This window comes from Chinchilla lanigera, unplaced genomic scaffold, assembly GCF_000276665.1.
Source record: "Chinchilla lanigera isolate Chin_1 unplaced genomic scaffold, ChiLan1.0 scaffold00036, whole genome shotgun sequence".
Classification (NCBI taxonomy): Eukaryota; Metazoa; Chordata; class Mammalia; order Rodentia; family Chinchillidae; genus Chinchilla; species Chinchilla lanigera.
This window is the reverse complement of record NW_004955437.1, coordinates 1,542,474-1,556,672: the sequence shown is the minus strand read 5'-3', so window position 1 is coordinate 1,556,672 and position 14,199 is coordinate 1,542,474. Positions and strand designations below refer to the sequence as shown.

General features: G+C 46.4%; 1 protein-coding gene across 1 annotated transcript; it reads left to right on the top strand.

Annotated features, from left to right (window-relative positions):
* Positions 1–5,260: 5,260 nt before the first annotated feature.
* On the top strand, positions 5,261–11,767 carry LOC102023521 (HLA class II histocompatibility antigen, DM beta chain; the record flags this gene model as incomplete). The annotated part of the gene is given in 6 exon segments (XM_013517006.1): positions 5,261–5,636; positions 7,168–7,449; positions 8,752–9,036; positions 10,779–10,895; positions 11,043–11,078; positions 11,432–11,767. Coding segments are annotated over 6 exon segments (792 nt in total). The 3' UTR covers positions 11,449–11,767.
* Positions 11,768–14,199: the final 2,432 nt, after the last annotated feature.

Genomic DNA, 14,199 nt, shown 5'->3' with positions numbered 1-14,199 from the left:
TCTTCCTCTTCTTTTTCCCCTTTCCCTCTCCCCTTCTCCTTCTCCTCCTCCTCCTCCTTCTCCTTCTCCTCCTTCTTTTTCCTTTTACTAGTACATGTTTGCAGAATAGTGATTACATTCATCATGGGGAGTTGGTACACGTACATAACTGGTATATGTTGTTTATTTATTTCTGATTTATTTCACTTGACATTATTGTCTCAGGGTACATCCATTTTCCTAAAACTGACTCAATTTTATCCTTTTCATGGCAGAGTAATACTCTATTGTGTATGAATACTACATTTTCTTTATCATTTATTTGTTGATCAACATATAAGATTTAGTTTTTAATTTTTTTCAAGAAGATACCTAGAAGCTGGATCAAGTGTAGTTTCTATTTTCAGTTTTTTGAGGAATTGTCATATAATTTCCACAGTGGTTGTACTAGTTTACATTTCCATCAACAGTGTAGAAGGATTCTTTCCCCCCACAACCTCACTAGCATTTGTTGTTATTTGATTTCTTAATGATAGCCATTCTTTCTATGGTAAGATATAATTTCAGTCTTGTTTCAATTTGCATTTCTCTAATGGCAGCAATGTTGAACATTTCTTCATGTATTTATTGGTCATTTGTACTCCCTCCCACTCCTACCCCTCCGCCTAGGTTACAGGGTCCACAGGGGCACCCCATGACTTGCCCAGCACCAGTTAGAGCTCCTTAAGCACCAGGTCCTGGCTACCAGCTCCTCCTGGCCCAGCTCTACCATATCCTCCCCTGTCAGCTCAGCCTACCTCGGCTTCTAGGACTACTCAGGCCACTGGAGCATCACCCACTCACCTTGGGATCCAGGAACCCACCACCGTCCAGAAATGCTTTCACTTCCACTCCGCTCAGTGGGCTGTGGATGGTGGCAGAGATAGTGCAGGCTGCAGCCTGGCCATGTGTACTTCTGAGAGTGTCTATTCATTCTACTTGCCCATTCTCTGATTGAATCCTTTATTGGGAGGAGTCCTCAAGTTTTCAATTATTTATATATTTTAGATATTATTCCTCTGTCCAGGGAGTAACTGACAAAAATAATTTTCCTATTCTGTAGGTGGGCCCTTCATTCTGTTAGTTGTTTCTTTTGCTGTGCAACAGCTTTTTAATTTTCTCTGATTCCATTTGTTCATTCTTGGTATTAGTATTTGTTGTGCCATTTGGATTCTGGTGAGAAAGTCCTTGCCTATTCCTGTGTCTTCAAGAGTTTCACTTCTCATCTAGCAGATTCAGTATTTCCATTTTAATATTTAGATCTTTGATCCAGTTTGATTATATTTTAGTACAGGGTGAGAGATACCCTGTACTAAACTCAGGGTCTAGACTCAGTCTTCTGCATGTGGATAGCCAGTTTCCCCTGCACCACTTGTTAGAGAAGCTATCTTTCTTCCAGCATATGTTTTTTTTCCCTTTGTCAAAAAGCACATGGTTGAATGTGTCTAGGATTGTTTTTGCATCCTTTACCCTAGGCCACTGATTCACATGTCTGTTTTTTTTTTTTTTTTTTTTTTTTGAGACAGGGTCTCACTATGCAGTTTAGGCTGGCCTTGAACTCACTTTGCAGCCCAGGCTGGTCTCAAACTCACAACCATCCTCCTGCTTCAACCTCTAGAGTTCTGGGATTGCAGGCCACCATGTCTGGCTTATTGTTTTAAATTACCTCTTTTGTATTACTAGCGAGGCTGGGCATCTTTTCATAAGTATTTCTCTTGGTGACTTGGTGATTCATATCTTTTGTCTATTTAAGAATTGCATTTTCTCTCTTTTTCTTGTGAATTTGCGAGAATATGTATATTCTCTGTAGTAATTTCCGGCCAATGTGGATATTGCACATGCTTCTTTCACTTTGTTGTTCATCAGTTAAATTTGCATACAATTCCTTCCCTGAATAGAATTATTGAATTTTGGCTGTCAAAAGCCTATGGTCTCATGCTATTGGTTTTAGATTGCAAATGACTGACAGGTTGAACAGTTTTTGTTTTTCTTTTCTGTTTATAAGATGGAGACTTGAGTTACAACCATCTGTCCAGAGGAGGAACCTGAGAGCCTACACAAAGTAGTTTGAGGAAACTCCTGGAAGAAATTTATATTGTTATGGCCACGCTCTCAGGAAAGGAACAAGAACTCCGGTTTCTATAGCACATAACTCTGGTGCTGATATCATAGCTTGATTTTATTTCAGCCAACCCGCCTCCTAGTAGACCCCCAGCAGCACCTCAGAGCACCACCAGGCTTGGGGAGCTCTATACCAGGGCTGCGATGCCAGCTGCCTTCCTCTTCTCCCACATGGATCCAGCCCAGTACTCAAGCTCAGCTCCAGGACCCCTTGATTCAGAGGACCCCTTACCCACCCTGTCCACCATGCCTGCCATGCCTGCCATGCCATGGCAACTGTTTGTTTCCCTTCTAAGTCCACTGGCTTTCTTGTTTGCCTACTTCAACATAAACTCTTCTTCTGTAGCTGTTTGCTTCCACTCCTCAAATGCTCCAAGTGAGGTGACACGGAAACAGAGTCCATATCTCCCACCTTGGGCTTCCCCTGCCCTCTGCGCATATCATCACTGGGGCTAGTCCACTGCAGGCCTGTCCTGGCCAGGCCAGGCTCGGGAAGAGCTAGTGGGAGAGAGCAGAGGACTCACTCTGTGGGTTCTGCATAGCGACCATAAATGAAGGACAGCGCGTGGGAACCTGGCTGAGATTCCATGACTTCCTCAGCCCTAGTGCTTCACAAAATTGATCAGATAAGCAAGGAAGGACAGAGCAGTGAGAATATTCTTCGGAGTTGTCTGCAAATGGGAAAACAGAACAACATCTGTAAAAATAGTGGCTAGGAGGAGGAAATAGAGAAGAAACTGCTTTGCTGAGCATGGGTCTCTGGGTTTTCTATCCTGCCTTACTCTAAAATCTCGCTCAGTGTTCACACGAATGGAGAAGTGAAATCCTCTCCCACCACTTCCTGTGGCTGCCTCAGAGGAGGTTTCACATCTCCTTTGACTGCTGGAGCAGACACACAGACATGGGAGGGAACTCCACTCGGCCACACTGCAGTGCTGTCCCTGTGCCTGGGACAGCACAAGACCACGTGGCGAGTGGACCTGTGGCAGGGCTCAGCGGACACCGAAGAGGATGCCAAGCCCTGGTCCTGCCAGGTTGGGCTGCCACCCAGCGGGCCGGGCGGAGAGAGGTGTGAGGGGAAGCGTGCGGTGCGCACACGCAGTTCTGAGACTGTGGAAACAAGTGGGAGAGCGGAGGAGGGACTGTGCGCACAGGAGGGACGAGTCTCACATGGATTGGGTGTGGTCTGTGGCTCCTCTCTTCCTCCTTTTCTCAGCAGAGGCCTCACCAACTTCTGCTATCTGCACTGTCTCAACAGCTTTAGTGAGTGTGTGTATGTGAAAGCAAGAATTGTAACAGCAAAGAAATGAAAGACTCTAGACCTTGGGTGTGAATCTCTGGATATATTTTCCTTTTTTGTGTCAATCCCGTTTATTGTTTTCTTCAGTTTTTAGTTTTTATTAGTACATGTTTGTAGTATATAATGATCGCATTCCTTGGGGGAGTTAGTAACGTACATCATCCATCTCAGTTCTTTTTCATCCCCTTCTCCTCCTTTCTTTCCCCCTCCCTTCACTTCTTGGATCTAGTCTCATTTACAAAAGATCTATCTTCAAGTCTATAAAATTAAAATGGTTAATAAGTCCTTTAAGAATAATAATAAATGAGATAGTACATAGAGGACACCCTACAATAGTATCTTACAAAGTTGAAGCTCAACAAACTCTGGACTCCCCACCCTGTATTCTGCCTACTCCAGCGCACTTAATGGTTCTTTACAGGAGTGAGAGTCTATAGCCGAGGTGGATGCCACAGTCGGAGTGGCTGGGAAATACAGGCAGACTCTCAATCAATCTCAGTTATACAAAACAAATCTTTTGTTCCTGATATTGATTACTGAATTCATTTTGGACACATGCTTTGTTTCCCTTCTGCTTTTCTTCATAAGTAATAGATTTTCTTGGGGTTAGGGGCTTTCTTGAGGTTAGGGGAGGGCGGTAAGTGTGGGGTCAAGGGCTCCCTCCTAACTCCCTTTTGTCTGGTTATTAAGTCCAAGAGCTTTGTGAATCTACGGTGAGAAGAGGCTCCTCTTCAGCCTATTGTGCAGCAAAGGTAACCAATTTAGGGGATTACATTATGATGAGATTGATGAAAATTTATGATGAATTGATTAAAAATTCATCAATTGTATGGTTCACAATGAGATAGAAGAACGAATTGCCATTTAAAATTTGTCTTTTCCAAGCAAAGAATAGCAGAAAATCTTCATCACATTATTCTAGTGGCTTCGTAATGTGGGTGGGGATCCACCCAGGGACAGAAGGGACCGTACAGGGGACACTTAGAGGAGTTTAGGGTTTGGGGAAGACAGGTGGGCTCTGGATGCTTGGCCAGCTATTCACCCAAGGGCTTCAGTGGAGCTGCCCTGAGGTCAACTCCAGAGATGGCTCTGAGTGTAGGAGGACAGGGTTTCCTGACTCCAGAAAGCAGCTCTTGTAGGTGAGGAGGAAATGAAGCTTGATGTGCTAGAGCGAAAGAAACAAGGGAGGCCCGTGCAGGGATTTTCCAGGCCTACCTTGGCTTTCTAAGGTGAACTGCTTCTCTTCTTGTGCAGTTTTGCTTTGAGACCAGACAAGTCTGCACTCCCTGTGCCTCCTTCTCAATACCCCGGCTTCTGCCACAGGCCCCTGAGTGACAGGACAGATGAAGGACTTATGCAAGCTCCTGTGAGGGACAGGAAAGTTGTCTGGTCCTGGTCTTTTTTTTTAATTTTTGTGCGGCGTTCGAACTCAGGACCTTGCGCTTGCCAGGCAGGTGCTGTGCCGCTGAGCTATATCCTTGGCCCTGGTCCTCCTCTTTTGGAAGGGCATTGAGAGGTGAAATCTAAACTAGTGGGCAGCCAAGCTGCATATGTCCTGGGAAAGTTGGACTTATTCCCTCCACCGACCTCAGGAAATCACTTGCAGTCTGGTCGTTTCACACAAAAAGAATAAAGAAACACAGAGTCCGTAGGGGTTGGGGATTCAGCTCAGCGGCACAGTGCCTGCCTGGCAAGCGTGAGGTCGTGAGTTCGATTCCCGGTACCGGAAAAAACAAAACAAAACAAAACAAAGAATGAACAGGAAAAAAAAAAAAAGAAACAGAGTCCGGCAGCTGCTCTCTAAGCCTCGGGCAGGATGAGGTTTACCTAGCGACTGATGATGCCTACCCGAGGCCCTCAGCTGATTGGTCTCTACATCTGTCTCCGCCTACCTAGTTAATATGATAACTCTCCTTTGGGACGCAGGACTTGGGAGAATTGATAGGAACAGGGTTAATATCTGGGGACTGGGTAGCCCCAAATCGCTCATCTAGCAAGGATCAAGGGACACGTGTAATACTACAGCCACTCGGTGTGTGGAGATCATTCATCCAGACTGGGTCTTCCGGAGCAGGAGGGAACCCAGGGACCCTGCAAGAGCTGGCCAGGGCCTGAACTCCCGGCGCTGCTGCAGAGCAGAGCATGATCACACTGCTGCCGCTGCTTCTGGGCCTCAGCCTGGGTTTCACAGGAGCAGGTAAGGACGTTTCTTCCTGGGACCCTCTTTTCCCTCGCTCCTATTTCGAGGCAAAATACTGTTTTGTTATTGGGTTTGAACACCCCAGACTAGTTGGTCTCCCAGTTATGTTATTCCCACAGCACTTCGTACCGTACCTTAGTAGCATTTCAATGAGAATCACGCTGTGTAGTTTTTATGTAATGTACACTCCCCTCCTGGAGTGTAGGCAAGGACACTTTCTGCCTTGTGTGTGGCTGCATTGCTGGCTCCTGTTATTGTGCCTGATGTATAGCACGTGTTTCATAAATATGTGTGGAGTGAAAAGTTAATAATGTTTCCGTCTCAGAGTACAGCTGATTCTCCCTTTGACCCTTTTTGTCCCTCTCAATAATTTTCCTACCGCAGGTCTGCGATTGGATATGAGGTGTCATGTTTAAACATGTAAATGTTCTTGGGTTGTTCCTATCCCAGTACTTAGTCTCATATAAATGGGAATCTGGACCTGAAACCTTCTCTTTACCACCCTCTGTTCCCTCTATTGGGTCTCCCAGACATTGCAGAGCCTGAACTTGGTCAGTAGATGCTGCACAGGAGGCAGGATACCCCTGCCAAAGTAACTGAGTGTAACACAGGTTGAATTCCCCACTGAATATAGGAAAAACCATGTTTTTCTTCTCTGTGTTCACACTTAAGACTCCTCTTAACGTTATTCTCCCCACCAGTTCTCCTGCACCAGCTGACATCCTAGAATTCAGCTGGACTCTGAAAGCAATCAGAGGTGGCACAGACCCCACAGCCTCAGTCCCACATGACTGCCCATTTTTTCAGATACCAAGCACGAGTAGCAGGTCCCTGGGTCACTCACAACTTCTGTCCCACTTGGCTACAAATCAGAAGCTCCCATGAGCCCTTCCTTGGGCTCACTAATTTGCCAGAGAGGCTCAGAGACCCTAAGAAAATAGATTGTTTACTATCACCAGTTTATTACAAAGGACATTTTAAAGTGACACTTCAAAGCTGAGCTGTCAGGTGAAAGCGTAGCTAAGGCGAGGACCCAAGTGCAGGAGCTTCTGTCCCCGTGGAGTTGGGGTGCAGTGCTTTTCTGGAGCATGGATGTGTTTGCCAACTGAAAGGGTCTCAGAGCCCCATAGTTTAGAAATCTTTCTGGAGACTTTATTAATAAGTATAACGGATTATTAACTCAGTCTCCAGCTCCTCTCCCATTCCTGGGATGGGAATAAAAATTCCAAGCTTCTAATTGCAGCTGCATCTTTCAGCTGGCCAGCCCTCATCTAGAAACCCACCAAGAGTCACCTCATTAGCACAAAAGACGCTGCTATTACGCATGAGATCCCAAGCGAATAGGAGCTCTGTACTAGGCACTGCTCAAAGACCAAATATTTGAACAACAGATGCACCAAACCCTCCATCACTTGTGAAATTACAAAGGTTCTAGGAACTCTGCACCAGGAACTGAGGGCAGAGGTGCTATTGTTATACCACTCTTGTAGCAAACACTGCCCTGCCTTCCCTTCTCTGGCTTTTCTAGGTGGTTTTATGGCCCATGTGGAAAGCACCTGTGTGTTGGATGACAATGGGACTCCAAAGGACTTCACATATTGTGTCGCCTACAACAAGGATCTGCTGACCTGCTGGAATCCAGAGGAGGGCGGAATGGCCCCTTGTGAATTTGGGACACTGTATAGGTTGGCCGTCTCTTTGTCCAATTATCTCAACAACAATACAAACCTGCTCCAGCGCTTGCACAATGGACTCCAAGACTGTGCCACACACACCCAGCCTTTCTGGGGGTCACTGACCCACAGAACAAGTGAGGAGAGAGGGTGCAGAGGGGCCCCGAGGGAGCACTGCTGGGAGAGGGCTGGCGGGGCTTTGAGTCTGAGCACGAGAGGAACAGAAGCTGTGCAGACTTATGATGTAGGAGGAAGGGCGGGCTGAACACCAAAGGGAACATGGTGATTGGTGGGCGGAGTAAAGAAGTGGAGGTGACATTTGAGCCAGTGATGAGATAGTAGGAAGAGAGTAAGGGAGGCTGGGGCATCTCAGGCTGCAGCTCCAAGTTCAACTGGTCTGTGTCAGAGTAACCAGAATGGCTTTCCCAAAATGTCCATGGCTCTTTGTCCCAGATTTTGATGTCCTAATTTGGAGTGAACCTCAGCATGAGAATACTTGAAAAGGTTCCCAGGGAATTCTGGCACGTACTCTGTCCCTGAATGCCTTGCAGTGATAATAGCTTGAGGTTTGTAAAAGTAATCTTGAAGCTCTCCAGAGGGCAAAGTAGTATGTCTTAAGATGTAGTTTCTGAACCCTCTTTCTCAGAATGGTCTGGGGGAAGTGCTTTTTATTTTTTTTTTTTTTTGGTTTTTCTCCAGTACCAGGAACCGAACTCACGACTTTGCACTTGCCAGCTAGGTGCTTTGCCGCTGAGCTAAATCCCCAGCCCCTGGGAAGTGCTTTTTAAAAAGGCAAGCTCCTGGGTACCACGCCAGATCCACTGGGTGAAAATAGATGTGTTTGCAGGCTAGGGATTTTAACATAACTTACTGGATTTTTATTTACGATTTTGTCTGAAAAACACCAAGGTAGAGGTAAGCAGAAAGGTCACCTATGAGAACAAATTAATAAAAGATGGCAGTATTAGCAACCTCATTAATTTGAATTACACTAATTCCAAATTTAAGCGACTTAGATTTGTTTCCTTAAACTGTCCAAGGAGAAGCTTTGTTTCACAGGTTGATTTGTGAAACAAGATTTAGGAGCCCCCACCCCATTTACAGTCCTGGATTGCCTTTTGCTTATGTACTCTGAAGCTATTGTACATGAAATAGACATAATGAATGTGAAACAACTTTCAGGTCAGACCTGGCATTTACCAATTGTGATGAAACAATTTTAAAAGAGAAAAAAGAAATGGGGCAATGAAGGCGGGGGAGAGAGAAAAACAGAGGAGCAGGAGGAACTGCAGCTCCTTCCTTCTGTGGTGGCTCAGCATGGGGGACAAGTGTGGAAAGCAGGTTGGCAAAATGCCTGAGGAGTTGAAACGGGGAAGGAGTGAGGTCCGAGAGAGCCAGAACTCCACCTTCATTCCCGATTACGTTTCTCTCCTATGCAGAACCACCATCCGTGCAAGTAGCCCAAACCACTCCTTTTAACACCAGGGAGCCTGTGATGCTAGCCTGCTACGTGTGGGGCTTCTACCCCGCTGATGTGATCATCACATGGATGAAGAATGGGCAACTTGTCGCCCCTCACAGCAGCCTCCAGAAGACTGCACAGCCCAATGGAGACTGGACGTACCAGATTGTTTCTCATTTAGCCTTAACCCCCGCCTATGGGGACATCTACACCTGCGCGGTGAAGCACGCTGGGGCTTCTGAGCCCATTTATCAGGACTGGAGTAAGCGATGGCGGATGGGAGGAATTCGGGTTAAAGTTGAGAGCTCTCAGGAGATGGTGGTTGAAAAGGGGGCAGCAGTGTTTTGGCAGAGGGAGTGAGATGTGGGCCGATACGTGGCGGATGGTAGAGGGGGAGGTGCTGGGAGCGGTGAGTGAGTCGGAAATCACGGAGAGCTTCTAACCAGGGACCAGGCAGCAGGAGAAAGGAATGGGAGGAGCTAGGCATTGTGTTGTCGCGGCTGTGGTGTGGTTGGTGTTGCTCTATCTATGTTGGGATGGGAGGAGAGGAGGTTGTTCCAAAAAGAGGATGTAGATTTGGTAAAGGCATTTTTAGAATCCAACACTGAAATTCACCACCCCAGCGCCCTCAGATCCAGTGATTTTGTTGTCAGTTCGGGGACAGGTGTTAAAGATAAATGAAGGTTGCCGAGTAAGGGGACTTTCTTCTGGTGTGGGGCGGCATAGGTTTGGGCTGCTCCACTGAGCTTAACGGGGCAGGAAAACCATGGTGGGAGTGCTTGGGGGATACTGCGTGAAGAACTCATTGCCCCTGTTTGAACCCCAAGATTGGAAATAGTGAAAGGTAACGAGAAAAGCTGGGCACAGATTTGGGGGTGACTGGGGGAAAAAAAGAAGAAATGAGGAAGAGGAAAGGAGCCAGGAAGCAGGATCCCTGCCTCGCTGCTGAGACCAGGTTGTTGTATTTTGCTGAACAGCTGGGAGGAGCCAGGGAACCGGAAGACAGTGGAACTCCATGCTCACTTGAGTTCTCCTGGGCAAATCTCTACAGAGTGTGCAGGGAGTCTTCCTTGGTGATGGAGCACCATGGGAAAAGAATCCAGGTGGGACATGATTCAGAATAGAACCAGTGCTAGCAAGTGGAGCAGGATGGAGGCAAACCCTGAGAGGACCCATGGAAAGTCTGGATAAGGAAAACATAAGTATTAGCATAGGTTACCAAGTGGAATTATTGGAGGTCAGGAACGGGGTGTGCAGGGGAAGACACTTTAACAGGAAACTCCTCAGATGGACCAAGTAAGGGAGCAAACTTGTCAGTCACTGGGGGGCAAAGGAGAGAGGATCGAGGAAGCCCTTATGCTGGTGAGGTTACCCTGAGGACAAGGGAAGGGAAGAATGCTAGGAGAGATCCTACTGCAACATCAAGCAGAAACACCGAAATGACACCCAGGATTTGGAGGCAGATTTATTCACACTGACGGGCACTGATTGGGATCATTCCCTGAATATCAGGCCCGTATCTCTGGTGGTCTAGGGCTTATATGGGATAAGCAAGTAGAAAGTACAGAGGCAGAATGGCTTGTCAGTTGGGGATTGGTTCTTACAGTCTGCATCATAGCAACCAGCTGTGCATCACAGTGATCAGTTGTTTCTAAGAGACAGAAGCAACCAGAACTGGAACAGGAACTATTACCTGGGCAACTAACAAACGGAAGTATACTGTCTGTGGAGGGGGGAGGCATTTTCTGCTACACCATCATATTAGAAAGGAAGTGGAAGCTGGGAGGTAACCAGAGAGGTAGGCTCCCCAGGGTGCCCTAGGTGTAGAGGCTCACAGAGGATGGTTTTGAAGAAAGCCATTTCCTTAGGGACAGGTTGGTGAGAGATGGACAGTAGGGCGGCAATAAAGGACATTTGAACTTTTAAGTGGAGGCTGCTCTAAATTGAGTTGCTCTGACAGTGGGTCACAGAGATTGGTCCTAATAAGTTTCTAATTTTTTGCAGCTCCCGGGCTGTCCCCCATGCAGAAAGTGAAGGTTTCTATGTCTGTGGTGGCTCTGGGCCTGGGCATCATTATCTTCTTTGCCGGCTTGATCAGCTGGCGGAAGGCAGCCTCCTCCGGTGAGCGGCCCCTTGGGCTCCTATCTCCACTCTTGTTCCTAGTCTTCGCTCCTGTTCTGTTTGTGATTGATTCTCTTACTTACACCCTATTTGCTGTGAATAATGCTGGGTATTTTCATTGGTCTAATCAAGCATTCCCTCTCCTAGGCTACACTCCTCTCCCTGGATCCATTTACCCTGAAGGTAACATCTCTGTTGCTCTGTTTGCCCATTGGCCCTTCAGAGGGGACGAGGGTTAAAAGTCAGTGTTGGGTTCAGTTAATGGTGCTTAGAGTCACGGTGAGCTGCTGCGAAGATGCAGTGAAGTGACTTAAGATGCCGTAGTCTCATTTAGGACCAGGAAAGGGGAAAAAGGAGACACTACAAACTCTTCTTCTCCCCAGTGGAGTATCTATGGGGAGGGAGCTATGGTGTACTGGTTGTTGGTGACCTAGAATTTTCAACATCATTGCAGTAAGAGTTTGGCATGGAATACTCGCAGAGAGAAATGATGGTTAATTTGGGTTATTATCATCATCTTTCTATTTCTTTTGCAGAACGACACATTTCCTAGGGGCAGAATCCTACAACTTCAAATGTGAAAGAAATTCAAACTCGTAATGATGCCACCATGCACCCCCTCCCCATCTGAAATCCCTCCATATATTCTTGGATCCTAAGGTTCCTCTGCCCAGTTCTTTGAATCTCCCTGCTTCTTCTGTGTAAACTGTAGCAATTCATTCCCAGGAACGAGTTCCCCCACATTATTGTCCAAGGTTGTATTTCTGGAGTGAATATAATCAGGAGGGAGCTCTCCTGAGGGCCACACTGTGTCACAGAGGACAGAATCACTGGTGATCCATCCCTGAGAAATAAACTCTGGAGGAATTGTTGGTTTTCCATATGTCTTTTCCTGGGCCCCTGGGGGAAGGACACAGGCACAAGGGGCTGGGGTTGATGCTCTGCTGCTTGAGTGAAGAGTTAGCACCTCCTCCTTTCATTTCTTATCTAGACACAGCAGAAGTGGGGCAGTTTTTGAAGTTATAATTCATAAGAGGAAAGCAAAAGATGGAGTGGAGTCAGAGTAAGGAAGAGGGAGGGATCTGGGAGCTTACTCAAATCGTACAGGGTCTTGTGAGGATTAAATGAGTTCAGACTTACACATGGCTCAGAACATGCCCAGCTAATACTGAATCCACAATGGTGAAATTAGTTGCCATTTGTTATTCAACATTCTGGGCCAGGCATCATGCCAGGTGCTTTATGTGCATTTTTATTATTATTATTATTATTATTATTAATTATTAGTACTTGTAGCAGTATTTTTTTTAGAGACAGGGTCTTGCTAAGTAGCCCAGGCTGGCCTTGATGAACCTGTGGCAGTCCTGCTGCCTCAGCCTCCCAAGTGCTGGGATTAAAGACATGTGCCACCACACCTGGCTCTGCGCATTATATTATTTGATCTTTATTACAACCCTGAGGCAGTCCTTCAGAAAGTCAGGATGGAAGAGTTGGGGGTGTGGTTCAGTGGTAGAGCCCTGGGAAAGAAAAGTAAGAAAGAAAGCCAGGATTCATCAATTGATTTCAGATTTCTGAGTTCCAGCGAGTTGTTTCTTCCATACCCTAACCGGGAAGGGAATGTGGCCCAATGCTTATCGTGTCCTCAGCCCTGGGCCAAGTGCTTCATGTTTGCATCTCATTCTTTTTTCACAGTGACCCCTTATTAGTTCCTTCCATGTCACAGACCAAAGAAGTGAGGTGAAGAGAGGTTAAATAGCTCACCCAAGGTCAAAGAATAAATTCTTTTTAGGGAGTTTATCTAACTGAGCTGGAAGTAAGTAGAACACTTTATTCTGAAGACCCTCATGCAACTGAGTGATACCTTTCTGAAGGGTCACCTTTCCATCCTCTTCTACCCCAAATCCAAGGGACAGCTGTTCTTGGGGGATAAATGACACCTGCAGAGGGAAGAACAGCATCTTGTGCCATTTGTTTTCCAGTGGAGATGACTGCTGGGCACAGAAATTTGGGCTGTGGAATTGCTTTTGGAATTAGGTTTGGGAACTAAACTGCCAGCAAAGAAAAGAAACCGAAGACATGAAGAAAAAAAAAAAAAAACAGGTGCAAAGCACTTCCTAACTCAAGATTGTGGAGGGAGAAAGAAGGGTTATGGATGCATGTCTGTGTGTGAGTACTGGTGTAGGAACATGGGAGATTAGAAAGTGACTGGCCGGGGAAAGGAATCAGAAGGCAGATTGCATGTAGAACTCCCTATGGGCTCTTACCGAGCTAGGTGTGGGTGGGTGGCAGGGGTGTTCATGGGGACTACAGCTTTCTGTCCCTAGACTGTTTCTATGCCTATGGGACCTGGAGGGATAGTGGGGGTAGGGCTGTTCATACAAACTGGATGTCCAAAGATGCTCAGTGTTTATCCAATTAATGACTTGATCTCCACTACATCCATGGTTTCCTTGGAAGGATCTTTGTGACAGGGCACCCTTCTACAAAGAATTTGTGGAAGAGGTTAGTGGGAGGGGAAATGCTCACGAGTTCAAATGGTGATTCTCTGAGCATGGCTATAGAGGTAGGAAGAAGCAGAGCGGTGCATGTTGGGGAAGTTAATGGCTAAATATAGGATCAGTATTAATCCTTGCAAAAATGTCCTGGTTCTCTATTACATTTTCATTCACTGGTCTTGGTTTTGGTTTTAGTTGCTTGAGAAAGCAAGTTCCTTTTGAACTTGGGGTAGGGCTTTGTGTCTTGTCTATACCTGGGCAGTTTTGAAGCTGAATCCACACATTTGAAGGGTCTGGATACAGCAGAGGGGATCAAAGGGACAGAGTCCTTGGGAAGGAGACAGTCAGCTAACCAAACAGCTTTCAGTCCACTCACACCATAAGATTACCCATGAAGATTATTCTTATAGGGAAATCTTAAGCTTGCCTTAGGAAAGGCTGTCTCTTTCCAGGTGGTAAATAGGAAAGTGTCTTGTAACTGGGATCTTGTAACTGGGATCTTTCTGTCCTGGGATCCAGAAAGCTAGATTTACTTTAGGTACAAAAGGAAGTTCCATTGCCAATACACAGTGGAAAGAATGCTGCCCGGAAGGCAGATGGAAGAGGGGTAATGATGGGCTGACTCTAGGATTGATTGTGTGAGGGGAGTGGAGTGGAGTACCTGATACAGTGCCCCAAAAGTAGGGGGTTGTGTGTGTGCATGAGGAAGAGAGAGAGGGTGAGAGCAGGAAAGAGGGAGAAAGAGGGTAAGAGGAGGGATGGGTTGGGGGAGGGGAGGAGAGAGAGGCTTTTGTGTAATACCTAATCCA